Raw genomic sequence first — 27,078 nt, 5'->3', positions numbered from 1 at the left:
TTCAAGATTCCAATATAAATAATAAAATAGGGTATCCAAGAGACGTTTTTTTAAGTGTTTTCTTCGTTCTTTATTTTCTGGGATTGAACTCTGGACCAGAAATTATATATAATACTTCTTTGATATAGTCACTCCATTTATAATAGTAAAAAGTATAAATAAAAAATAAAAAGGGCAGATAATTGTACAAAACTGTGAACTTGGGAATTGGGAAACACAGAGGTGATCTATGAGGAATTCCTTTTCTACAACCCGACCTAGTGATTAATAATTGACTAAAAATGTCTAAAGAAATTCAAATTTTTCGTAAAAAACTTTGTTAATTATTTTGCCCTAACACAGAGGTGATCTATGAGGAATTCCTTTTCTTTTACTGATCATAGTTGCAGCCATGTCCTCTTCTGTAATCATCTTATTGACTAATCTTCCACCGACATATAATCCAGTGCTTCTCTTCTTTTTGACATAATCAGTGCAAATGAAGCTGGTGTTCTCTGAGCCGTCTGATGAAGAAGTCTGATTATGATCATCGATAGTGCAGTCTACAACCGTAGAATGTTGGGTTTCGTTTGTCATTTCATCATCTCCTATATCTTGGGGGATGAAGAAATCTGGACTAAGTTGCAAAGTTCTGCAGACTCTTAGGAAGGGAGACAGGCCCTCGTAGTGTTTAAGAACAAAATCAACCTGTCAAGAAATGCAAATATATCACTAGTAGAGTTATGCATGCTGTCTGGATTGTATAATTTTAGTGCAAGTGTGGTACGCAATATTGGAAAATTTAATGGTAGAATATAATGAACAAAATTTTGGCTGCTTTAGGGCTTTGGACAATTTGAATCGTTCTAGGTTTATTTGCTCCACAATTTCATTCAAAAATTGAACTTTTTGAGACGGGATAAAGTTATTCATTTGTCTTCACAATTTTAGGCAAGCAGGATTCATACTTTCATAAAAAAACTAATTGACATGTACACAGTCTTCATAAATGAGTAGCAATAGACTTAATACCAAGGACTATGTTTGATCCACCCTCTCGTAATTAGCTAATAAAATTCTGCAGACCTATCAAATTTAGATGAAATGCCATATATTTGGTTTGAAAGAGAAAAAAACAAAGAAGTTTTAGTTACCTTGCAGCCTAAAGAGCAATGGATATAGGGTTCTTGGAGACTTCTATCACAGGAAGTGCAATAATTTCCAGACCCTTTAAACTGCCTGTTTTGAGGTCTTTTTTTAATGAACACCACTTTTGCAGCGTTTATAGTGTAGGCCTGTTACAAGAATTATCAATTATTTATCAATTGAAGCACACGCAGCCAAAAGTTAATTTGTGCTAGCAGAAACGACTGTATAACCTGAATATTCGAGCAGTCAATAAGCCTCTCAAGATCTTCTAATCGAACGACTTCGTGATACACGTAACGTCGAATTTGCAGAAGTCTATGGAAGCGATGAGAAAGAACACAGTGAGGGCAAATACTTGTGCAACAATCCAAACAGCAAATATTTTTCTCATTTTTCTTGGCAGTTTCATGAATTTCGCAAGGCACAAAAAAATTCTGCACATAGAGAGCTTCCAACCATGCAGGCTTTTGATTTCCCTGATCACAGCATATTAATAAAGCCCAATTCAGATCATAAAATGAAGAAAAAAAACTAAGATTTGATGGTATAAACTTACCATGATTGTCTTCACGAAATGGTCGATGGTTATGAAATGAAGACCGCAATATAGTTTAGTCGAATGCTTTATTTCTATCCTAGTTGACCATATCTCGAGAAAGAGAGGAATTAGGGCATTTATGGAGTGTCACAAGAGAGGTGTGGAAATATATTTATTCCTTGGGTACACACAACATTTAGTCAATTGAGTCACTTGTCATATGGTGTGTGGCTGCATGTGTGTGTGAGAGAGAGAGAGATAGAGAGGAATGAATATATTTATATCTTGGGTGCATCCACAACATTTTTGTTAAGAGGATACTTGTTATTTGGTGTGTGGTTGCTTGTCTATGTGAAAGAGAGCCTATTTGGGCTCCATTATAAATAGATTTTGGGGGAAAATATAGTAAAAAATAATATTTTTTTTTTTGGAAAATGTATGATTTAAAAATAAAGAAAAATTTTAGATTTACGTGTAATATTATTTTATTGAAAAATATGCGGTTGAAAATAAGAAAGAAAAATACTTTTTTTTTTTTAAATGAAGCACAAACAAGACTTACTGTAAACAAATAAATGCGCTTATTTGACATGGTGTTAAACACTTGAACTTACAAATGTTTGAATCGTTGTAACTTGTTTATGAAAATTCTGCACTTGTTAGGTTTTAATTCAATATGAAAGCGAGGACTTGTTAAAATTGAATTTAAATAAATATTTATTATTTTAAACTTTTACGTAAGTCGATTTCACAACACTTGAGAGGAAAGCAAATGGGTGAGAGAGGAACTGAGTATTCACCATCAAGTAAAATGGAGTAAGATATTGAGAGAACGTGGGTGCTGTTCCCATAAACTCACTGCCTATTACCCTTTTAAACTAAATTTTGTTATCTCCTAGTGTTAAGAGCTTCAAACCTAAACTTTGCCTCTTCTTGAAATGGCTGCCACAACCACTTCAAAATTCTAAATTAATATTTAAACAATTAGATTAAATGAGACGGTGTAACTGTCCCTTGAAAGAGATTCAAGAACTCTGCACAGTTGAATGATTCAAAAAAATAAAAAATAAAATAATAATAATAATAAAATAAATTAATAATAATAAATAAAAATATATAAAAATCAACACAAAAGATGAAACAAAAATTTCGTATCTGACTCATAAAAGATATGATACTCTAAAGATTGACTTACAGGCTCCGATGAACATTTTTTTGGGCTGACAACGGTATCGTAAAAGTAAAATAACATGTGAGCCCTCACGAACATGGCGCAATGGTAAAGTAGGAGGGTTGTCTACGAAACATCGAAAGTTCAAATCCTCGCAACAACTGGAGGACAATATTTATGTTGGAAGGCAGATGTCTTATAGAGGCAAAGTTATGGTAAGCTTTGTTATCCCTTCGAAAGTCGTGTCCACACGTCATAAAAGGAGTTCCACAAGGAGAAGAACCATATCCCGAATGTTCGGTCCAAGTGTGCATAAGCTGTGACCGCATTCGAATTTATTTGGGTGGCGAATCGGGTGAAAGGACGTCACTCCTCAAGATTAGTCTAGCGAAGTTCAAACGTCCAATTCAAAAAGAAAAAAAAAAGTAACATGTGTATAACTACGAATGGACGGATTAGGAAAAATAATGTATACTATATACAAATGAATGTGTGGGATTTTATGAACAAATTAAAAGTTTAGAGAGAGAGAGAGTGAGAGAACAAATTTATAACACTTTAAACTCTTGGATTTATTTTAGAAATAATATTCGATGATTAATAATTGTGTTTTACACGCTTAATTATGCTTTTAAATTAGCATAAAAATTGATTAATTTAGTGAATTTCTACTCATTTTGTGATGTATTTGACTTCCTAGGTTAAATCATCGGTTTAAGAATGATTGAAGCAAAATGAAGTGATTTTGGATGTGAAAAAGACCAAGAGATGAAATATTCGAATATTGGGACTTGGAGATGGGGAAAGGTGGCTATGACATCAAAGAGAAAAATTAGATGAAATAAGGTGGTTGGACCTAATAATGAAGAAGTGAAGTGATGGATCATATATTGAAAGATCGAAGAAGTGAAACGAGGAGTTCACATGTGGAGTTTATGAAGATATTGGAGCATAAATGTTGGTACAAAGATCTCCACACATCAAATGATATATTGTAGGAAAGATAATTAAATTTCAAAGTTCAACAAGATTGCAAGATCAAATGTTATGCATGCTAGAAGTCGATCATCAAATCAGAATGCGTTTGCGCTTAGGCGCCAAGTTGGTGATTGTTGATTGTTTGTTATTTCCTTATTCAATTTTGATGCTTGATCACCATCAGAACATATTTATAATATATATTATTTTTATAAGGTCTGATATAAATTAGCATATTTAACAAGTAACACTCCTATAGGAGATATACTTGTATTCTTAGTGCAATCTTTTGCAATATTCTAGATTTTTATTGCTTTTTAGTTTTTCACATCCTAGAAATATATTTGGTTGTGCATAAAAATTGAATTAATTTATCTTGAGAGATCAAGTTAACACATAAGAAATATCGAGTATAGACAAGACATGTACGGAGAAACTCGGTTTATGGGAGATTAAAGATGACAACGATCCGAAACCCACTCCACTACTAGAAGACTGTGCTTAAATAATAGAACACTGTTTGCTCTAAGCTTTAATTCATAGACAAATGCAAGTCATTAAGCACTACTAATTAGAGACATAATGGGTTGATTTATTTTTAATTCGCATTCCCAATTTTGAGGGCACTTTTTTCCTTTACCTTTAAGCATCAATCAAGGGCTCAATCTACCATCAATTTTACATGTTATCTATCAACTCGATCAAACTTAAATTTTTGAAGAAATAATTCAGCACAGTACTAGAAGAAATAAAAGTCTCAAGTTCAAGCCTCGGGTTTAGCTAGGTAATATCATTATTTGTTTCAACATTCACAATCTATGTAACATTTCCTTTAAAATTTATATTTTTAAAATTGCATTATTTACCTAAAAATATTATATAGTTCGATGTAGAAAAATGTCTTGGGCATCCTTTGCCACATTTTTTCTTTTTTTGTCCTCTGCTAACAAATGAAATATATTCAGCCTATTATAGAAAATATAAGGGATTGATATATTTAAATGGTTCAAAACTGTGGTTTTCAAAGTCTTAATAAATTCATAGCATTTTGTTTAAATGTTATTATCGTTCAAATAGTTATGAATAAGCACTTGATACATTAACTTAAACAATATTATTTAATTTACAATTTCGTTATACATCTCTTTTCTTAAAAATTATTTGATTATATTTGTTTGGTATACCAATCTGGCTCTTATAATTCCAAAATTCAAGTTACTCTCGTGAAAAGAGTAAGTTGCCAACCCCACGTGACATGTGGGGCGGAGTTGGTATTTTTATTATTGAAAGTAATGAATCTCACGTGCAAAGGATGCAATGGATTGACTATCAAATACATATCAACCTTGCTACACAAATAGGGGCATGTGACAGGACTGAGGTGCCCCTGTTACAGGGACTGTCAAAGGTTCTTTTTTAAGTAGCAAAATTCAATATATTTATGTGCACGTGAACAAATTGTCTAATGCCTTGAACTTGCACGCATGCTCTTCAATTTAAAAAATTAGCTTCTAAAAAAATTATTATGGAAATTATTTTTCATTTTCATAAGTTAAAATATTTTCTCTCTTATCGATGAATTAGTATTAGATATTCTTATTCCATTTCCCTCCTCGTTATGATGATGTTTGTCCATTTCCCTCAAGTTAGCTTTTCCAAATTTACTCATCGTTGTCAGGCAAATTCTTCTAAGTTTTTTGGAATTTCTCTTCCGCTCATCTACATGATTAAACTCTGTAGTTGATTCCGTCTAATACATAGATAACAAAATAATTAATTTGGCTTTATTTAGCCCCCCGCCCCCCCGCCCCAACAGTCTACGACTCTACATGATACTTCCACAATGCTATTTGAAGCAAATAATTAAAATAAAATAAAATAAAATCTTTTTTGACAAAAAAGAAAAGACACGATTTTAGAGACCGTTACGAGGAAACTGACTTCACAGACATTTATCTTTTTTAAATATTTAATTAGACTTATTTTGAGGTTTATTTTGTGTGACAAATTAAGTTGCACTTTAAGATTTTAATTTTGCATAAAAAGAATTATTTAGTGCTTACATTTTCCTCCAACTATGGAAATTGTGATATTTTATTTTACTACCCAACCCCAAGGTAGTCCCCGCAAGCCAATTTGAAATTTGACATTTTACCATTGGAGATGGTACTATTGATTGATGTAGAGGATTGACTAGAAAAAGGGCGATAGAATGGGGAGGTGACCGTCCAGGGTACGAGGGGTAAGATAAAAAAAGCCACAATTTTTCAAAAAAATATATTTTTAAACAGTAATTTGACATCATTTCAACCACATATTTTTCAATAAAATAATATTACACGCAAATTTAAAAATTTTCTTTATTTTTTAACCACACATTTTCCATCAATATATTATTCAAAAATGCATTCTTAAAAATATAATATGGCACAAACAAGGGCAAAACGTAGAGATCTTTTTTATGTCCTTTTCCTTTCAAGTTAATTGTTTTAATGGTTACTGAACTTAGATCCATGTGTTTGACTGATCATTGAAGTTTAAAATATTGAGTTTTTAATTACTGAATTTAGGTCAATGTTTTCGATTACTGACTAAACTTAAGTCCATGTCTTAGATTGCTCACTGAAATTTAAAATGTTGAGTTTTGACCACTGAATTTAGGAATATGTCATACATTACTCACTAGCAGAACTGTTGAATTTTGAAAAATATCAAGTTTACTGTGAGTAATGTACAACATTTTTCAAAATACAACGAGTAGTATACAATATTTTTCAAAGTTTAGTGGCAAAACTCTACATTTTAAATCTTAGTAAGAAATCGAAGACATGGGTCTAAGTGTAGTGACCAAACCTTGACATTTTAAATTTCATTGACCAATAAAAAACATGAACCTAAATTCAGTGACCATTTAAACAATTAATTCTTTCCTTTCATATAACCTTTGTTATTCTTTGTAGGTGACCGCTTCATGTTTTCTCCATTACGGTCCTTGGCCCAATTTTTAGGCCCAATTCATTTCTAGCTTTTGCCGATGTTCAAATCGGTAAAGCAGTGCTTAGGAAACAAGTTATGACAGCACCTTCAACAATCGGAGGATTACTTGAAACAGTTCTACGTGACAAAGTTAATATGGTATCATAATTCATTAAACTCTAACGAGCAATTTAATTTGAATAAGACTAAAAAATATGAACACGCGAATTTCAAGATCGATATGTTTAAACAAATCACCATCTTGCGGGATATGTTAACAAATAAATCTCATATTGGTTAAATATCAAAATATAGACCAACATTTAAGGGTTTAGGGTTTAAAAGCTCAACCTTATTACAAGGAGTAGTTGAAACTCTTATATGCTGGTCTATATTTTTATCTTTATTCGACGTGAAATTTATCCCTTAACATATTAAGACTTGTGATTGCATCTTAAAAGTTTAACCTTATTAAGAGGAATAGCACAAATTCTTATATGTTGATCTATATTTTTATCTTTATTTGATTTGAAATTTATCACCTAACATGCCTCTAGCAAGATTGTGCTTTGTTTGAGCAGATCAATTTTGAAATTCGTGCACTCCCTTTTTTTTAGTCTTAATCGAATCAAATTGTTCGTTGAAATTTAATGTACTCTGATTCTATATTAAGATTTGAAATTTCATTTTAAATTATCAATTTTATTAAGAGAAGTAACACGATCCTTTATATGTTGATCTATATTTTAGTATTTAACATCCACGCTCCAAAATCCATTGCTATAAGGCAGGAGTTGTGATACCAACTTAAATTTGTAGAAAATTTTAAAAAGATGCGAGAAGCTAGGAATTTGAAGAGAGAGAGAAAAATAAAAATATATCCATTGAACAAATGAAAGTATGAACTACATAGATCCACATATTGACTTTTATATACAATGAATAAAATGTGCTTTGCAATTGACACTATTAGCACAGAGTAACATTACAACTCTCGTTCAACTATTAGTTGGTCAACACTATCACATATACCCATTAAAGCAGGTTGGTTTTTTAAGTGACAAGTTACAAAAACACATTCCTAACACATTTGACACTATAATCATAACCAGACGAGCAACATGTTCGTGGCTCTTAGGAACGCGTAAATGTAAATCGGTAAGAAGTCGACTCGAGAATTTAATCTAGAAGACATGTTCTTTACAAATGGACCCCACGTGCTTCGACTGGGTTATTACATCACTTGTTCCCATGTGACAATGCATTAGTAACATGTGATGTCTTTCAAAACTTCCACAATAGGGTACAGAAAGAAAGAGATGGGAATGAGCAAAAATTGAGAAAATTTTTTATGTAGGCCAATGTTATTTATTAGCGATTTTCTTGTGTTGGACTATGTTTAATACAAACGCTACAAAAGTCAAAAGGAAGTTCGACTTTTGTCCATAATTTTGTTCTAAATTGTGAAGTTGATGATTATTCATTCTCGATCACAGTATGAAGATCTACGATGATAATAAAGCAACCAATATTAATTGATATTCTTTAGTGATTGAAAAGATACTGCACTCCTTTCGTCTTTTGTCTGTCCTAAATTATAATTTTGCTTTTTATTTGAGAGTGTAGTTAATAAATTAATTTTCTAATTTGATGTGCTTTATTATCTCAAAATATTTAATTATCTTGAATATTGCATGCATAATTTAATTACATTGAATATTGATTGCATCAATGTATGGGTATATTAGGAAAAATGACAGTAAAATTTATTATTTCAACTATATTAACTAAATTTTCTTAATCTGTGTAAAAAAAAAAAGAAATAGAATTATCTTTATGAGATGGAAGAAATATTCAAATATCTTACATTTGCCGGGTTCATGGACCGACCTTGTAAGCTGCTTTATTATGTGAATCGAGATACGTGAAACATCGCACGTTGGACGATCAATTAGAGATATAAAATTATTTACTTTGATTTGTCACTTTTTTACTATGCATTTTCAAGGTTAGCGTTGATGTCAAGAATATTTCGTCATAATATTGGGACTTCTAATATAATGATAGTTCTATAAAACAACTCATCATCTTAAATTTTGATATATTACTATAGTTGAATATTTACAGAGTTAATTACATGGGGATCTATGCATGAAATGCACACAACTTTTAGGGGTAAAAACCAACATTAATTAAACCTGACAACAATAAACACTATTGAAGTTTGGGCTAATCCTCTAAATAAGAATAGATGTTTAAGACAGAACTCTAAAATGTATTATGTTATCGAAGGGGAGAAAGCTCAAATGATCAATTATATCCGTTTAAAGTTCAAATAAATTATTAAATTCTAATATTAGTGGTATTAAATGAGCCATCATCTTTGAAGAGAAAGCATGTTAGGGTAAAATTTATAATCATATAAACATTAAAATAACAATCACATAACACATAAATGCTTGAAATACTCATTTAAACAAGATTAATATTTTAAAATAAAATTCAAGTCTCCTTTATTGAATTAGCCTGTACTTACTATATGTATATACATTTCAACAAATAAATAAATAAATAAATAAATAAAAATAAAAATAAAATTGATGTTTCATAATAGAATGAGGAAATGATTTTTAATAAAGGCCACTTGTACATCAAAATTGTAACATGATGTGGAGGAAAAAGATTGGTTGAAAAAGTTGACTGTATTTTAAACTATCATGTGTCATTATTTAATTTCTTATGTACATGTAGCAAAAAAAATAAAAAATAAACTCTGTCAATTTGGAAAAGTATCAAAGTACCATATTCTTAAATTTAAGATGACATACTAATTACTGCAACTTAATTACAATCTAGATATATAACATCCTCAATTTTGAAACCTTGTTATTAATAAATGCCCATCCATCTGGAGGCCCACTGAATTAAATTTCTGCCTGACTCAGCATTTATTAGTGCATGATGTCTTTGGCCTGTCTGATGCAATAACTTTTCATGTTACAAACTCAATAAATATTGAAGTTTTGGCGCCCCATTTTCTTGATCCTGTCTTTCAGTTTGTGGCCATTCATAAAACCGAAACACATGCAGAGAAAATACATAGCCACAAAAGCATTTTTGGGTATGAGTTTGAGGTTGGAAGCATTTATCTGCACTAACTAATGGCAATTGAAAGAAGGGAATATTCTATGTGTTATTAATTATTATCAACTTCCTAATTTTCCATTCACGATTTAGTCGAGCAACTTAGAAGGGACCAAAATTAAGTTGACGTGTGATAGTTATTGAAGATTCATTTATTATAGATTTTTCAATAAATTTAACGACGAATCAAGCGCAATAATGAAACCGAGCCCTTGTTTGGTTTCCATTTTTCTCCCTGTCTTATTTTCAACCTTATATTTTTTAATAAAATAATATTATACGTAAATTAAAAAAAAATTATTTTTTAACCATATATTCTCCATCAAATCACTGTCCAAAAATGTATTTTTGAGAAAAGAATAAAAAAAATGGGTCTCAAACGTGCTCCGAATTCATGTAATTATCCAATATATCGAAAAAATCTTAGTTCGTTAATAGATTCTTGTAAAAGATCATCACCCAACATTCTTCACCAAAAGCAACATTATTTGAGTGTTTATAGAAAAAAGTTCGATAAAAACTTAGAGGATGAATCTTACAAAGTCCTTCAATGAAATTTGCGAAGAGTTTGAAAGGATACCCATGTACATAGATTTAAGACGTATTACCGAATCAATCTAACCACTACATGAACCATATTGTTCATCAATTTCAACACACTTGTGTAACAATATTTAAAACTAGGGACAAGAAGATATGATAAATCGAAAAATATGATGAATAAAATTAAAATAAATGTTTAATCAAAATCATACTGTTCAGTACAACTAATACTTCGCTTTTTTTTTTGATACCCAGGTGTCCGCCTTACAGCGACTAATCCTGAGACCTACAATCTAACCCCTCTTCATGCAGACCAGGTAAACCACGGGTTGTGTCCGAAACTGACTAGAGTCCAAGAGCCCTCCCAATTGAACTGTTAAAGTGTCGAGCTAGTCAAATCCATGTATGCGCTTTACCTTCCAGGAGAACTCCTGCCTTCCAGGAGAAAGTCTGTCTTCCAAGAATCTCATGAATTGAACCCGCTATCTCTGAACTGCTCGCCTTGAACAACTAATACTTTGCTTTAATAGCATGTTAGGTAGTGATGGATGAATATTTACAAAATTTGTGTGGACAAGTTGTTACATGACTATTTTTAAGGAGGAATAAATATATTTCTCAAAAATATATCAGGCAAACGGTAAACGATTCAGGAGCCACTGCCCGTTGCCCCTGCCTGCCAGACTCGGTCACCTATATCGGATGTTTTCCTGTCCTTGAAATTGAAATTACAAAGAAAGAGCAGTCGGTGTCCACGTGGCTCATTGCCACGTCAGTTTTTCATGGGGCCTAGATGTTGACGTCCACGTGGATTCTAGAAATACCGCATCATGTATGGGCGAGAAGGTGACCCATGGGGCCCGTTTGTCATAGTCACTTTAATTTCTTTGCTCTCAATTTATTCATCCTATCAACCGCACGGCATTTACTATTCAACTGCCTCAACAGTTTCTCAATTTTTATTTTTTTGGCAATTTTTAAGTTCTTTATTTGAAGTTTTCCATTAAATTTGCATTACATGCTCGTGACAATTTATAGATTTATTTAACAATAAATGATGTAGAATGATATGATTGAGAAATTTTACCAATCAACTGAAAAATAAGGATTAAGCCATTTTAATGGAAAATCTTGTCAACCTGCTTGACATATGCAGTGTTGTCAGTAGATGATTAGGTGTAAAAGTTGACTATTTTTTTAAATAATTCAATGATAGAATGCTATGTTACACTGTGTAAAAAAAGTAGACAAAATTTTCTCAATAATGCTATAAGTAGAAAAAAAAAATCAATAGCAATTTTACAGAAATACCATTTCGAGGGTTTTCATGCGAAGATAAAAGAAAAAAAGGCGTGCAGGTGTTGACACGACAACATCTTATCAAAAGTCTGTACCTGAGGCTTTTTTTTTCATATTTTCTAGCAATGTAACATTATTCAAAAAATAAAATTCTCTCACTTTCTTTTTGCCATCTCACCAGTCTGTAAAATAATTTGTAAATAATGATATACAACAACTATTTTTCAAATGATAATTTTTATATGTCCAATGGTGGGGGGAGGTGGGCTAGTAGGTCCTTGGATCTCATTGAAGTTCGAGAATTTTTTTACAATAATTCCATTTGTATCGAAAGTTGCCTCCCCTCTCACAATGCATACGGACTCCACATGAATATAAAAATCCTCAAATGTGATTTCCATCCCCCTATTGTGATTAGTAGTAAAGGATTAGATAAAAAAAAATTATGTACATTTAGCATTGTCCATTTTTTATTTATTGTTTATTATTTTTACTATTATTATATTTTGTGTTTGACGAAAGAAATTGATAGTTAAATTAGGCTTCCATTTAGGGTTGGATGTGGTCCGGTTCTATTTGGCTCTAATGATAATCGAATCGGACCCGAAATTTTTCGGTATTTAACGAGTGCAACCGTCGGGTTCCGTATTATAATTAAATTTTTTAATGTTTACAAAATTACATTAATTCAACTAATGATCTGTTCAATCTTAACTCTTACAAAATAACATAGTCCAATCTTATGTGTCTTTTGAGTCACTCTTTGTTGAGTTTCATTGATTTGATTGTTAAAATCACAGGAAGAAAAAGATAGTGAGCTCACAATAATTAGGAGAGGCGTCGTCGAGCTTTATTTCGATTTCTCCATAACGGTAGAAACGAAAATACGGTAGAGTAACATATTTATATAAAACTTAGATCAATTTGATTAAGTTGACTTTGTACTGAAAATTAGAAACATGAAAAATAATATTTTTTTTGTTTGAGCTAAATTAACTAGTTAGCAAATTTATTCTAAAAAATAAAATAATTTGATTTATTTAAAATAAATTAATTAAAAATTTAGGAAGATTCGATTCTTATTCGGTTCTTGATTTAGAACCGAGAACCGAACCGAACTGAACCTATTGGTTTTCGATCTAGATATCTATTCGGGTATTTAATTTAAAAAGAATAGCTCAATTCGGTTCGGTCGGTTACGTTTGGGAGTTTTGTCCAGCCCTACTTCCATTGGTTTTGAATCCTAGCTCCGTTTCTGTAGTTGTATATTGTGAAAATTGATCTATAAATGTATTTATTGTTATTACAAATTATATACAAACACACAAAAAAACTATTTTATACAGAAAAAGGTGGAAGACAAGCTACATGTAATGGTAAAACTTCATAGTTATTACCCCCTCTGTCCCATTTATATAAACTTACTTTCTTTATTTTCTCGTCCAATTTATATAGTCTTGTTCCTTTATTGTACTTGTTTTGTTTTGTACGTTTATTAATATATCCTTATTTAATTTGCCTAGTTAAACAAAGAAAGTTATTGACAAAAATTGTTTTTATCAATAATATTTGTTGACGTCAAAATTAACAAGGCTAATCTTAAGCCAACTTCAAGAAAAAGAGAAATTTATTGTTGAAAAAGACCACAAAATACGTTTAAAAAGTGTAATGATACTATAAGCTTTTACATGAATTCGCTTGCCTTTCACAAGAGTTCTACTCAATTATTTATACATAGTTTCAGCCGAAATTATATCAAATCAGTCAAATCAGCTACAAAATCGAGCTCGAAACTTGGGTCATCGAATTCTCCTGTGATTGGTCGACGAGGTCGGTGGTCACGTGTCAATGTTTTTCTCAAGTAATGATGACCTGCAAGAGGCTTGAGGATCAGGACTTCAAATTGGTGGTTATGGGCGGTGATGACGTCACTTGTGGCAAGTGTATATGATTGATAGGATGATGTGATAGGAAGTAATCATGATGTTTTTTTGAAATAACGGCGGGCGAGTCCGAGCTGGGAGCAGTGACCGAACTCACACCTGCCTAAGGTAGAGTTAGCGAATTGTTTTTATTAGATCAGATTTCGGTTGTCAACAAGATTAAATAAGATTTCTTAATCCATGTGAAAAAACAAAATAAACCTATATAAATGTGACGGGAATTATTTACAGCGAGTGAGATCTACTGATTTTTTGGAACATTGTATTTAAGGGAGACAAACTACCCATGTGGGGTTGGACGGTGCTGGAAATATAGAAAATTCAGATCACCTCTCCACATTTTCTTGTCATTTCCAAAAACATGTCTTGTTGGGATTTTATTTTTGTGTTTTACAGTTTCAGAAAGACTTGAACCTCTCTATAATCAGTCATAAGCAATTGACAACATACTTTGACAAAATTGATTATTCGTCCTATTGATAATTCTGCATATTTTTCTTCTGTATCTCACCACCTTAACTTGTCAGTGTTCTCTCTTTCAAAAGAAGAAATCAAAAGGTAAACAAAGAAAATTCAAAAGTTGCATATTCAAATAGCAACAAATATCATCTCATGTTCAAGAACTAAAGTCTCCCCCCCTTTTAAATCACTCCAACTTTATTTATTTCTGAAAATCACACGGAGCTTACAGCATGATCTTCAGCTTCAACTTATGAAAGTATAATGTGAAAAATTAAACAGAGTGAGTAATTCAGAAAGTAAGAAATCCCGTGTGCCATCTTAATTTTGAGTGTCACCATACGTCTAGTCTTATGTACTTTGTTGACTTCTCGTGGTTTTAATCTTTAAAATAATTCATTTAAAGTATCTTCAAAAAACTCTTTGAACATGAGACACTCTTCATTTTAAAGAGTCAATTCTTAAAATTATATTTCAAATCATTTTTCAAATTAATATTTTTAAAATAGAGAATGAGTTTGATTCTTCGATTATAGAGAGCCAAACTCACTCTTCACAATTAAATGCATTTAAAGTATTTCAATTTTTAATAGAGAAAAAATAATCCAATAATTTGGATGAAAACTAGTGAAAATAAAAAATAGGAAAAAATAATAAATATTTTTTGGAAGTAATAAAATTAATTATTAAATATAAAGAACATGTTAGAGTACTTAATTTTTATTTTCTAACTTTAAAAATACTCTCTAAAATGCAAAATATTCTATTAAAAAGATAGAGTAGATAATATTATCCCTTAATATGGATATACAAGTTGCATAGCATTTACCAACACAAGAAATAATAGTATATAAGAAGTTCAAGAGGGAAGGATAATTAAACTCAAGAAACATTTCCACAATCCATTCTCTTAAGTATTCAAAATCTGTCCATTTTTCCTCTCTTTTCAAACTCTATCCCTTCTGTCAAAATCCTTTAATTCTCCAAATGAGGTCCTGGCTGCTGCTTATATTAATGCTTCATGGAGCTGAAAGTATGTATTAGTAATGGTGTCTGTCAAAATTACCAAATACAACTCTTTAACCTGTTCATTTATAGCAGTATAATTTCTATGTACTGATTATCTTCCTATTCTGATGAAGGCTTACGTTTGACAAAAGAATCTGTATCGGCTAGAAATAATAATGATATTCCTGTAAGTAGACAAAAGAGAGAGGCTGTTTTTGGTGTATATTTTAGTACTTCCAAATGAGGAAATTCTATGTACTTCTTGTGAAGTCTAATCTGAACGAACTTTTTGTCCAATTCAACAGGAAAGTGTTCCAGAAAGAAGAATTAATGGTGGTGTTGGAGAGGTTTTTCATTGCAAAATCAGGCATTGTTCAGGTAATTTAATTACAAAGGATACAGTCATTGCTTTCGACCGTGGATAAAACTAACATGTCAAGATCTTATGGAGGCCTGGTTTTGTTGTGAAAGAAGTAAGAAAAATATTGTACTCATTTTATCCAGTTTGTTGTTTGCAGGGAGGAATGGAAAACTTATTACCAAGGCAGTTACCCATATTTCCAGCAGTGACACCATATTCAAGGTGGGTTTTCGGAGTTAGAAGACAATGTTTAGTCCAAAAAAGTTTCATATCAAAACTCTTTTGGCACGTTTAACATGAAGAATTGGATTATACTGGACAGTGGTAAAAAGAAACTAAAATCTTATTCTTAGCGTACGCATTTTATTTTCTTGTTTTCTCTGATATGATTACTCTTCCATGTACAGAGTGAAAAGACTGAAGGAAATAAAGATCATACCAAATCAAAAAGTGATAAAATTAGTGTGACAGAAGAAAATCTCCCTACCAATTCATCAACTGTAACTGATGAAAAACAGCAGCCTGTGCCAGAGCCCTATCCAGACATTTTGGACATAGCTGGAATGGATTATTCTCAAGCAAGGAGAAAACCTCCCATACACAATTAAAGCACCTTTGGTCAGCAGTGAGGACATTGACTAGATAGTTCGATGCACAAGATTTTAACTTCCTTTTCGTTCTTTGGTACTGTCCTATACCGCACAATACACTATTAAATAAGTCAAGATTTGGAAAAAAGTAATGAAAACTAAACATATATATCTTTTTTTTTTTTTTTTTTTTTATAACCCAGGTGTCCCAGCTTAGCCGGACTAAATCCTGGACCTCTAGCCCCCGGCCCCTCAGTGACTAGTGGAGGTAAATCGCAGGTTGTGCCCTTGTTGGTTCCCAGGTTCCCACATGGCTTTTACTCCTTCCCCAAAGGGACCCTCCTCCATGGTTATTACATCACCAAGCTGCTCCAACCCTTCCTCTGGTTATTACATCACTTGGCTGCTCCAACCAGGAATCAAACTCCCCACACTAAACATATATATCTGCCCTTAAGGGTGGAGGATGGAGTGGTTTTCACAGAAAGATATAATAGTGTAGATTTTGGACAGCACATTTCAAAAAATGCTGCAATTTTTTGGGATTAGGAAGATATATGGTGTACATAAATATATAATTTCCATTATTTGTTTAAGATCATTACGTGATGATTAATTCTTGAGCAAGCAGGGTGTCATGTAGCCTTTGTAATCTTAAAATATGTAATGATATAAGTAATTTATTATCAATCTACAGTATTTTAGTAATGAATAGATCTTCATCGTTTGATATATATTTTCATGTTTGACACTATAAATAAATAAATAGATGCAGCATAACATTGCACAAGAAGGGTCCTACATCCAATGTGACAAACGGATCATTTTAAGAAGGAAATTAGTGATAATCGGAATTCTCTTACTTTGCAAAATACGACACTTAAACGTTCTATTTAATTTTTTTCGCAGTGTCCCCACCATCTTTTAATTTCAGCACACTTGGATTTACTCAATGGAATCCATCAATTTTTCCATCAAAATTTCACATGCTTTGCGCACAGATTATTTTGAGGGGTATTTCGCCGATCCATCTCAATTATCATTTTAAAAGGAAAGATGAAAAGATATAAGACTACCATGTTCTCGTAATTTTGAATTTTGAATTGTATTTTCTTGATATTAATGCTAGCAATTTGGTTAATGTTTATTTTGCCATTGCATTATCTGATGAAAGTGAAACCCTGTTGGGCTACAAATAGTGGTCTGACTCGAACCACCATGTTGTGAACATTGATTGAATTGTGACTTGTAAGGTGACTACAATGGTCATCATAACATGTGGGCTCATATGACTTTTGTTGGGACTCAAAGCTCTAGAGAAGGGGTTTAGATTGAGCATTGGATTACAAACATGTTATATAGAATTTACTTTAAAACTGACTATTCACAGTTCTTATAAAGCAACAAGATGGACCTTTAACAATCATGCGTTATTTCAATGGTTTTAAGATTCAAACCATTGCACTCAACTGTGAATAGGACTGCATGCAAGGCAAAAGGCCTAATGTATCAATCAAGGAAATTGTGAAAGGATGACGAGATTAGATGTAGTCATTGGACTTATTATAGTTAGATCTCCTTTAAGAACGACATCCACATCAATTGCTTTACCAATTGACGACTCTTCACAACTGGTCTTTTCTATTAAAGTAGTTTTTATGTAATGATTTGATAGTTTAAATACTAAATTTACATATTGCACGCATACAATGTTTTGACAAACTAATGAGTTTTCGTAGTTCAATCATCCTCTCCAAAGGGGAGGTTGACTAACTATGAGATTATACAAAGTTGTGAGAAGCTTGAGGGTCAAATAGTAAGTTAGTTGGAGATTGGATTAGAAAGTTATGATATTATGGTTTCTCGACTTAAAAAATCTACTCATAGAACTCGAGTTTTTGTTGCTAAACCTATTTTAATTGAGACACGCTTGGTGAGTGTTAGTGAGTCTTCAAGTGTTGTGGGTGAAAGGCTAAGCAAACTTTAGCACGAATATTCGAAAGTTTAGTAAATTTGTCAAATAGTATTACTCTTAAATATATGTTTAGGAGTTTATTAGTCTATCGAAGAAATTTATTCGAAATTTTGGGCTTCTGTCACAAAATAATTTGTTAAAGGAAAACATAGTGAAATACTTGAAATTTTTTGTGAATTTAACCCCTATTTGACAACCATTATTTAGGACAAATAATGTTTTGAATAGTAATTTTTAGGAAAATGTATGGTTAAAAAGTAAGAAATTTTTTTAAATTTATGTGCAAAATATTTTAGTGTGTGATCGAATGTATGTTGAAAATGAGTGTGTCCAATTTAATTTAATTTTTTTTAAAAAAAATGGTTGTCAGACAGGCTTATTTGCTTTTGGGAAGCCGTTTGCTAACTTTAGTAGCCCAAACATCCATAAAAACAAGGCCCCCTATCACAATAGCCCACCAACTCCAATGATTTCTGAGACAATGTAAAGATCTAGAAATAGCACTATTAAGTTTAACATATCTTCTAAGATAAATTAATAATTTTTTTAATGACTTTTATAACTTGGCGTCTTGATGAGGTTGAGTAACGGTATTTAGAGCCGATCATTTATCTTGTAAAATTATATGAATATTAGTTCTCCAATAGTAATAAAGTAGTCATATTACTTGGAAAAATAAAATTGTACGTAAAAATTACAACGATGATCAATATTGATTTTATAAAAATTTATGTACTCTTGATGGAAAAAAAACAATAATGCTACTGGTACATTACCATATACCTAATCCTCTACCTAATGCTCAGGTGGCGAGATTTTGAACCAAAAATCTCGTCCACTTAAAGAAAGAGAGAGAGAGGGAAAAAAAAAAAACAACAAAAATCCCCCAACATGGAAACCCTCGTAGCATTCTCTTCCAATTTCCGTCCTTCAAGCTGATGAGTTCTGAGATCGCCATTAATCGATTGTAGAAGGAGCTTCACATTTCCGTCATTATCTTCACAAAACGATCGTTCTCTTCATATTTCCCGTATTGAAGCTTCACATTTTACGCATTCACGTCTTTAGACGACTATAGTAGAGGGAAGCTGGCAAATGCAATTCAACCCAGTATGGACGACAATGAAGTCGACAGCGAGGAAGTCGAAGGTGAGGAACTCCACGGCGAGTACTGCAGCAATGGTGAAAACATTTTCCTTCTTTTTTTATGAAAGTTATGATTTTTTCAGCCTTCATGTGAAATAGTGTTGCTTCATTTTTAAACGTTTTCTTCATCTCCTTCGTCTGGTATAGATATACAGATTACCAGTAACCAACAAACTAAGCATTCGTTCGATAACATGCTCGACTGCAATGTGAAAAGTGGTAACATTGTGCCCAGGATATTTGAAATGCAGTATTTTGAATCTGTATGAAATTTCAGTTAATTAAATGTTTGAATCTGAGATATTTAATTGTGCTCACATACAGGAATGGAGGTTCCCTCATCCGAGTTCGTGAGTGATGATTGTTTGGCTGATGATGTGTTGGGAGTAGAAAATTAGATTTTGGATCCAAAGGTTGGTATGAAATTTGACAGTGAAAATGAGTTATTTGAATTCTACAAGAAGTATGCTTATGAAATAGGGTTCATTGTTAGAAAAAAGAAACTCTGAGAAGGGTGATGACGGGGTTGTTAGATACGTGAGTTTTACTTGTTGTCGAGAAGGTCCACGGAAGACTAATAGAATTACTTCTTTGAACCCTCTGCCAACGATTGAAATAGGGTGCAGAGCCAGGGTGACAACTTGTTCTGATGCTCGTGGAATATGACGAATAAATGTTGTGCAGTTGGAGCATAACCATAAGACGAGCCCATCTAAATCTAGGTTATATCGATGCAATCGAAAACTTAGTGCACAAGTCAAAAGACGGCTTAAGGTCAATGACATAGCAGGTATTCCATTACATAAAAGCTATGACTTAACTATAGTGGAGGCGGGTGGATTTGAGAACATGACTTGTGTTGAGAAAGACTGTAGAAATTTCATTGATAGAGTGCAGCGTCTAAGACTTGGTGAAGGACACGCTACTGCATTACAGAGTTACTTCTTGAAAATGCAAGTATGTAGTCCTGGTTTTTATTTCAGTATAGACTTGGCTAAGGAGTCTCGATTAAAGAATGTGTTTTGGGCAGATAATAGATGCAGGCAAGCATACAAGGAATTTGGTGATGTAGTTACTTTTGACACCACTTATCTAACTAACAAGTACGATATGCCGTTCGCTCCTTTCGTAGGGGTGAATCACCACGGGCAATCAACTTTATCTGGTCGTGGATTAGTTTCAAACGAAGAAACAAATATATTTGTTTGGTTATTTAAGATATGGATTGAGTGCATGCAGGGTGAAGCTTCCGATGGTATAATTAAAGATTAAGATCGTGCTATGCAAAATGCAATTGCAATCATGTTCCCCAACACTAAGCATAGGTGGTGCTTGTGGCATATTCTAAAGAAGTTGCCAAAAAAGTTCGACGATCATCGCGAAAAAGGTGCAATAATGTATGTCGTACACGGTTTAGTATACGATACATTAGTTTGTGAGGAGTTTGAAAAAGGTTGGTTGAACATGCTTCAACATTTTAATTTGCAAGATAATGATTGGTTGAACGGACTTTATGAAAACCGAAGTCGTTGGGTACCATGCTATTTGAGAACAACATTCTAGGTGAGTATGTCAACCACCCAGCGGAGTGAGAGTATAAACGCATTCTTTGATGGTTATGTGTATGCGAAGACATCTTTAAAGCTGTTTGTGGAGTAATATGAGCAAGCTTTGAGAAGTAAAGTTGAAAAGGAATTTCAAGCTAATTTTAGATCATTCTCTCAAATGGTTCCATATGCTACTAAGTACGAGATGGAGAAGCAATTTCAAGAAGTTTACACAATCTTGAAATTCAAGGAGTTTCAAAAAAAAAATTCACTGGAAAGGTTTACTATGAAATACTATCCACGGAGGAGTTATGCAGGATAACGAAGTACGAGGTTCGTGAAGATATTATCCTAGAGGAAGGGAGGAAGACAAAAATATTTACAGTTTCTTTTTGTAAAGACAACTGCGAGATTGTGTGTAACTGTCATCTGTTTGAGTTTCGAGATATCATTTGCAAACATGCGATCTCGATTTTAATTCGGAATGAGCTGTCATTACTTTCGGAGAAGTAAATTTTATGAAGATAGAGGAGAGACGTGAGTCGACCGTACACACGGGTGGCGACAACGTATGATGGTTTGGTGAATACTCCTGAGCAGTTGTGTGCTGCTCTAATTATGATGGCTGACTTGGTTGCAGTTGATGAAGAATGTTCGAAGCAGTTAATGGGGTGGATTGAATTGCAAACGAATGAATTGTTAAAATCGAAACGTAATCACTTGTCAGAAAAAGACTTGGAGGAGGGAATGTAGAAATTTTCAACATTTTCGATCCGAAGTGTGCAAAACATAAAGGCGCTCCAAAGAAACTACAGATCAAAAGTTCGCTGGAGACGATAACGAAAAAATCAAAGGGTCATAATAATGTATTTTTTGACGGTCATAATTAATTAACAACAAATCCTATTATTCATATGCCACAATTTTAGCTAATTATATCGCAACTCTTGCAGGTGACTCAGAATGTGTCCAACAACAATGTGTCAAGCAATTTACCAGTACAAGAGGCTCAAGTCATGATCATATCATCTTCACAAGTGTTTGAGACACAAGATAGCATGGACGTAGTAAGAAGTTTGCAATGAACCATCAAAAAGCAAAATTGGCATTTTTTTTGTAACCTGTGTAGTTGGCTTTTCTTTTCTTTTTTGTAACTTGTGCACTTGGTTTTGTAATTAAACTCGAAATATCACATCTTTTGATTTTGCACATGATTATGTAGCTGAACAAGAATGACCACATCTTTTGTAATTGAGTTGGTGAAGGGCCAGATTCTTAATTTCATGTTGCAAAGTGCTCATGTACCAACGTCTAATTAAAACTGTATAAATGTGACTTTATGCATCCATGAAAGCAGTATAGCAACAGAATTTGATTTCCCTGAACATCTCAATAAAAGGCGACAAGTAGAATTTCACCAACATTAAGAGTACACATGAACATAATAGCAAGCCGAGTTAATTGAACATAATAGCCAGACGAGTACAATATAGCAAGATGACCTAATAATCTATTACATGGTTTTTTCTTACATAGACAAAGAGCATAAACATAATAGCAGGCCGTGTTAAAACCATTGAACACAAATTCAATCTTCATGACACTTTCCCTTTTCCTTATTGTCCGACTTCTTGTTTCCCTATCGAATAGTAACATTTAATGATATCTCCACATCCTTCTCTTCAATCTTTAGATCCGCAACTGTTTGTAAAATTTGAGATAAGTCTTGAAAAGGTTTTGTAGCCTTTGTTTGACAAAACATCCGCCCTCTGTTTCACTTTCATCGCAAATGCCACTAGGCTGTCCAGGTTCAAATCGCGAGGCCTTGTTCTTGTTGAAGTTAACATCTCTCCATTCAAAATATCCGCATTCCAATGTACAACACATGAACATTCAACCTCTATTATCCGTCTCCCTCTCTACCTCCATCATCTTCACTATTCCCATAACACAGTCTGGACATTGCTTCTTATTTGGACAATTCCACAACTTGTGCCCAGGATCTCTACAGCTATGACAAATACTTCTGTTCTTCCCTTCCATTCTGAAATGCAACTGCAAATGTAATAACAGCAAGTTAAAACTCCATTGAAGTCATCATACAACACAACTCAATGAATGAATACATCAACAAGAAGTTTGCATATTAATTTCAATAATCAAAAAACATTTGCATATCCACTTATTCAATTTAGATTTCACAAAAAAAAAATACAAGAATTCACCCGTTCTTCCTCCAGTAACCGAACTCAATAAAGAACACAACAAATTGGGGCAGCCATGAAACCACCACAGTACTTCGCTTTAGTAACCGTAATCAATTTAGAATTCAAAAAAAAAATTAAGAAATCTCGCTCTTCATCCAGTAACTGAAATCAATTCAGAACACAACAAATGTTGGGACAGCCATGAAAATACCACAATAATTAACTTCAGCAGTGCAAGGTATAATAACCCCAAATCCTAAACATGTAAAAAGGCACTAAAGTGCTCACTGTTGAAGATCTCAAGAAATTACCAGAATATGCCGAAGTCCCAATCGTTGAGAAAAATCGTTATTCTGCAGTCCCAAGTGCTCGTCAAAGGTAAGCCAGATCGATTTTGTAAAGCGGGTGGAGAGATGGGCGAATTTTTCTATCAAAGAAGAGAAATTAACACGTCTTACTTTGACGTTGTTCCGTTCAAAAAGAGAACAACAATGGAGAAAAACCCTTACACTAGTTCATTCTGGTCGTACTATCAGAGATTTGCATTCAAAGTGCTCGCCGTCAACGGTTAGGCCAATTCGGTCTTCTGGAGAAATGGTACGAAATGGGTAATTTGTTCTGGAGAAATGGGTCAGGCAAGTCACACCTTGGTTTTTGTGAGTGTAATGGATGAAGGGTGTTTCTGTCCTTTGCATAGTGTTTTCAAAATTGACGAGATTTTTGGTTCAAAATCTCACCACCTCATCATTAAGTACCGGATTAGGTACATGGTTATGTACCTGTAACATTATTGTGGAAAAAATATTCAACATGTAATTACAATCTTGACTTTAAGTCAATGAATAGACTTGGAGTCGAAAAAATATTATGAAAATATTAAAATAGTAATCTCAACTAAGCTCCTGTTTGGCCCCCATCTTGTAGGAATGAAAATGAACGGAGTAGTGTTTTTCTAAGAAATGAGTGGTTGAAAAAGAAGGAAATTTTTTTGGCTTACCTGTAATATTATTTTATGGAAGATTGTTGGTTGAAAATATGAGAGAGAAAAATGAATTGGAATGGAATAGAAATTAATGGAGGCAAAACAGGGGCTAAGTGTTGGCAATACTATTCATTTAGAACTTTGACCTTGGCTTATGGGTGTCAATTTGACTCGTCGATTTGGATCGTCTGTGGCTTGACTCGAGAAAAGTACGAGTTGACTAAGCTCGAGTCTCGAGTTGAGCCCATTTTGAGGAGTCATCCTGGCTCGAGCCTTGCACCTGTGTGGCTTGTCTGTTCAGACCATTTTTTGGTCCGTGATAAGCTAATATATATATATATATAAACTCTTATAAAAAGACAAAGAGGCAATGTTGTAGATGCAACAGTAAAGTAATCCAATTTCACTGTGCGTGATGTCATTTTCTAACTTTTTATAAAAACAGCAAAGAGGAAATACTGTAGATGCATCAGTAAAGTAATCCAATTTTACTGCACGTGATGTTATTTTTTATTTTTCCATTTTGTGAAGAATTTTATTTATAGTGATTGACAAATATTTTTCCACACATGCATATGTCATCAGCATTAAAAAAAATAAAAATTTAGTATATATAAATTGTATGAAACAAAAAAACTCTCCTCAAAGTGCAAAGAGATAGTTTGCCATCTCTCCGCACTGTGCGGAGAGATCAAATCTCTCTGGACAGTGTGGAGAGAAAAACAAAAACTCTCCACACAATGCGAAAAGAAAAACAAAACTCTCAGCACTGTGCAGGGAGATGACAAACCATCTCTCCATATTGTGCAAAGAGTGTGGAGAGAGTTGATCTCTCTGCACTATACGGAGAGATCAATTGATCTCTCCGCACTGTGCCAAGAGATTTTCTCTTCTTCTTTTTTCCTTTTTAATCATGCAACATAAATGTTAGTTTGTTAATTTATTAATTAAAAATCTACATTAAATCTAATAAAAATATATATAATTACAAGAATAAGTTTAATTTCAATATAATATCAACGGAAAAAAAACTCTCAAAGAAAGAATCATTGCTAAACAACAAAAGTATCTAACAAAAGTATCTTAACATATTGAAGAAGACAAAAATGAAAAAAAGTAAAACTTGTGAAGAAGAAAAAGAAAGAATGATGCCAAAAAAATTAACAGCATTTTTCAAATGTGACATGAATTATTGATATACTAAAAACTTTTACAATTGTCTTTTTTTCAAAAACAGTCACATGTATTTCATCTAATTTTTCACCAAATTGGCAGGTCAAAAGTATGGATTTATTGTTTGGTATTAATTTTTTTAAATAATCATAATAAATCTTCTTGTTACATTAATAAAATTATATATATATATATATATATAATTTACAAATAGCATTAAAAAAATCAAATTTATTTAAAAAACACATTTAAAAATTAGCAATTTTATAATCATCCTTCTCTTTTTTTCTATTCCCGAAAATACAATTATATAAAAAGAAAACAATATTGAATTACAATATTTAGTACTTAAAAAATTCAATATTAAATAAATTTTATGCATTTATAACAAATTATAAATTGACATATATGTAATACATCGTATTACCGCATATGCAGCTTACCATATTTTCAGGCAACTTGCCGTATTTGCAGCTTACCGCATATACTGCCTATTGTATTTGCAGGCAACTTACCATATATGCACCTTATCGTATTTGCAACTTACCGTAAATATTGCCTACCATATTTGCAGGTAACTTATCGTATTTTCGTATACCAATTTTTGCACTTACAAATACCAAAAATGTAGAACAACGTACGTTCACTTACCAAATCGAATGTCAACAAAAAATTCCACATTTTAATTTTTTCAACATAAGCACAAAATAAATATTAAATATATGAAGCACAAAATATAAACGCATATGAATATGCAAGTTAATTTATAACTTTGTGCTGAATCTTTAATTTTCCAATATTGAATTACACAAAATTTAGAAATATAATCTTCACATTCAACTCAATCATATCAATACTGTCAAATAAAACAGGCAAAATAGTTTGTATAACATCGTATATTTCTTATTAAAGCATGAAATATACAAACATATTTTTTTTAGATGACACAATATTGTTATGCAATTGTAAAAATAATTTACAATTATTTTCTTATATGATGAAAATATTTTTAGATATTGTTTCAAAAATATTCCAAAAAAATAAAATTCATACGCTATTAAAGATACGATAAATACAAAATTCGTGCAACACACAACATTTGCAAATTTTTGTTTATTTTTCTTTTTGCGATTACATTTCTTTTTTTCTTTTTTTTTCCTTTCTTCTTTTTCCCCGCTTTTCCTATTTTTGTTTTCTTTTTATAGAGGTTTGAATCTAAATTATTGAAACATGGATTTTTGGTAAGTAAATACAGAATTTTGCTATGAATTGAATATATGTTAGTTTGATTTTATTGTGTGGTTCTAGGTCGATTTTTTTTAGAGGGTATTATCATTTCGTTTCTAACTCTAACTTTTTTTTTAAAAAGGGAAGGAGTAGCCACAGTTCAAGAAACAGTAAAGTAATCTCATTCCACTGTTGAAACTGTTTTTTCCCCTTTTTTCTTTCTTTTTCTTCTTTAGTTCACGTTGGTTTTTACCTGCAACCATGCTCCTTATTTTTGACGACCATACTTCTGAGGCAACCATACTCCTTATTTTCAGGTATGAAGTGAGGCAATAAGTTTTTTTGTTTTCCTTCTCACATCATCCCCTCTTCCCTATTCTCGTCTTCTTCTAATCTTCAGGTAAAGGATGAGTTTTTTTTTTCAAAATTTTTAGTTTTTAAAGGGATGACATTCCATCCATTCTCCAAAAAAATATATATATATATTTACTGCTTCCAACTTTACTTATTAGTAGTATTTTCTTCGTAATTTCTTTGTGGAATTGATTTAGGTTTTGTTTCTAGATGTATTAAAAATGTATATTTTAGTTTGTTGTAAAATTGAATGAATTCTATTTCTTTGTTTTGCAAAGAGGTAGTTTTCGAATTTAGTCAGTTTCTCTCTCTCTTTAGTTTTTTCTTTA

The 27,078-nt window shown here is 32.3% G+C and overlaps 4 protein-coding genes across 6 annotated transcripts; 2 read left to right on the top strand and 2 right to left on the bottom strand.

The window, feature by feature from the left end:
* Positions 1–159: 159 nt before the first annotated feature.
* Positions 160–1,897, bottom strand: LOC111389499. Its single transcript, XM_023014415.1, has 4 exons — positions 1,685–1,897; positions 1,359–1,604; positions 1,134–1,274; positions 160–687 (listed from the first exon to the last, which is right to left on the bottom strand). Exons 1-4 carry the CDS (start codon positions 1,685–1,687, stop codon positions 334–336), a joined length of 744 nt encoding a protein of 247 aa, XP_022870183.1. The 5' UTR covers positions 1,688–1,897; the 3' UTR covers positions 160–333.
* A 13,157-nt stretch (positions 1,898–15,054) lies between these two features.
* LOC111389495 lies at positions 15,055–16,380 on the top strand. 3 transcript variants are annotated; one of them, XR_002701744.1, is made up of 6 exons: positions 15,055–15,212; positions 15,322–15,374; positions 15,490–15,565; positions 15,706–15,770; positions 15,956–16,232; positions 16,342–16,380. XR_002701744.1 is itself a non-coding variant. In XM_023014411.1 (5 exons), exons 1-5 carry the CDS (start codon positions 15,167–15,169, stop codon positions 16,154–16,156), a joined length of 438 nt encoding a protein of 145 aa, XP_022870179.1. In that variant the 5' UTR covers positions 15,055–15,166; the 3' UTR covers positions 16,157–16,302. The 3 variants fall into 3 exon arrangements, 2 of the variants coding, with proteins under 2 accessions (XP_022870179.1, XP_022870178.1); XM_023014411.1 differs by lacking the exon at positions 16,342–16,380 and having other exon boundaries at positions 15,493–15,565; positions 15,956–16,302; XM_023014410.1 differs by lacking the exon at positions 16,342–16,380 and having other exon boundaries at positions 15,956–16,302.
* A 710-nt stretch (positions 16,381–17,090) lies between these two features.
* LOC111389510 (protein FAR1-RELATED SEQUENCE 5-like) lies at positions 17,091–20,531 on the top strand. The gene is made up of 8 exons (XM_023014434.1): positions 17,091–17,152; positions 17,268–17,311; positions 17,529–17,609; positions 19,182–19,295; positions 19,407–19,478; positions 19,584–19,645; positions 19,740–19,892; positions 19,944–20,531. The coding sequence occupies exons 1-8, from the start codon at positions 17,091–17,093 to the stop codon at positions 20,529–20,531; spliced, it is 1,176 nt and encodes a 391-aa protein (XP_022870202.1).
* A 1,662-nt stretch (positions 20,532–22,193) lies between these two features.
* On the bottom strand, positions 22,194–26,680 carry LOC111389509. Its single transcript, XM_023014433.1, has 4 exons — positions 26,649–26,680; positions 23,769–23,792; positions 23,325–23,523; positions 22,194–22,861 (listed from the first exon to the last, which is right to left on the bottom strand). Exons 1-4 carry the CDS (start codon positions 26,678–26,680, stop codon positions 22,700–22,702), a joined length of 417 nt encoding a protein of 138 aa, XP_022870201.1. The 3' UTR covers positions 22,194–22,699.
* Positions 26,681–27,078: the final 398 nt, after the last annotated feature.

This window comes from Olea europaea, unplaced genomic scaffold (genome assembly GCF_002742605.1).
Source record: "Olea europaea var. sylvestris unplaced genomic scaffold, O_europaea_v1 scaffold599, whole genome shotgun sequence".
Taxonomy (NCBI): Eukaryota; Viridiplantae; Streptophyta; class Magnoliopsida; order Lamiales; family Oleaceae; genus Olea; species Olea europaea.
This window is presented reverse-complemented; position numbering and strand designations above follow the sequence as displayed.

What these genes read in the sequence shown, in the direction of transcription:
- LOC111389499 (XM_023014415.1), bottom strand. An exon ending in TTGACTGCTCGAATATTCAG is followed by an intron (nt 1,275 to 1,358) that starts GTTATACAGTCG and finishes TTCTTGTAACAG; the next exon opens with GCCTACACTATAAACGCTGC. An exon ending in ATTGCTCTTTAGGCTGCAAG is followed by an intron (nt 688 to 1,133) that starts GTAACTAAAACT and finishes ATTTCTTGACAG; the next exon opens with GTTGATTTTGTTCTTAAACA.
- LOC111389495 (XM_023014410.1), top strand. Translation starts at nt 15,167, where the DNA reads ATGAGGTCCTGGCTGCTGCTTATATTAATGCTTCATGGAGCTGAAA. An exon ending in GAAATAATAATGATATTCCT is followed by an intron (nt 15,375 to 15,489) that starts GTAAGTAGACAA and finishes TGTCCAATTCAA; the next exon opens with CAGGAAAGTGTTCCAGAAAG. An exon ending in CAAAATCAGGCATTGTTCAG is followed by an intron (nt 15,566 to 15,705) that starts GTAATTTAATTA and finishes TGTTGTTTGCAG; the next exon opens with GGAGGAATGGAAAACTTATT.
- LOC111389510 (XM_023014434.1), top strand. Translation starts at nt 17,091, where the DNA reads ATGGAATCCATCAATTTTTCCATCAAAATTTCACATGCTTTGCGCACA. An exon ending in CATTGCATTATCTGATGAAA is followed by an intron (nt 17,312 to 17,528) that starts GTGAAACCCTGT and finishes GACTATTCACAG; the next exon opens with TTCTTATAAAGCAACAAGAT. An exon ending in TCAAACCATTGCACTCAACT is followed by an intron (nt 17,610 to 19,181) that starts GTGAATAGGACT and finishes TCACGTCTTTAG; the next exon opens with ACGACTATAGTAGAGGGAAG.
- LOC111389509 (XM_023014433.1), bottom strand. Translation starts at nt 26,680, where the DNA reads ATGGTCGTCAAAAATAAGGAGCATGGTTGCAG. An exon ending in AATAAGGAGCATGGTTGCAG is followed by an intron (nt 23,793 to 26,648) that starts GTAAAAACCAAC and finishes ATAATGTTACAG; the next exon opens with GTACATAACCATGTACCTAA. An exon ending in ATAACCATGTACCTAATCCG is followed by an intron (nt 23,524 to 23,768) that starts GTACTTAATGAT and finishes AGAATGAACTAG; the next exon opens with TGTAAGGGTTTTTCTCCATT.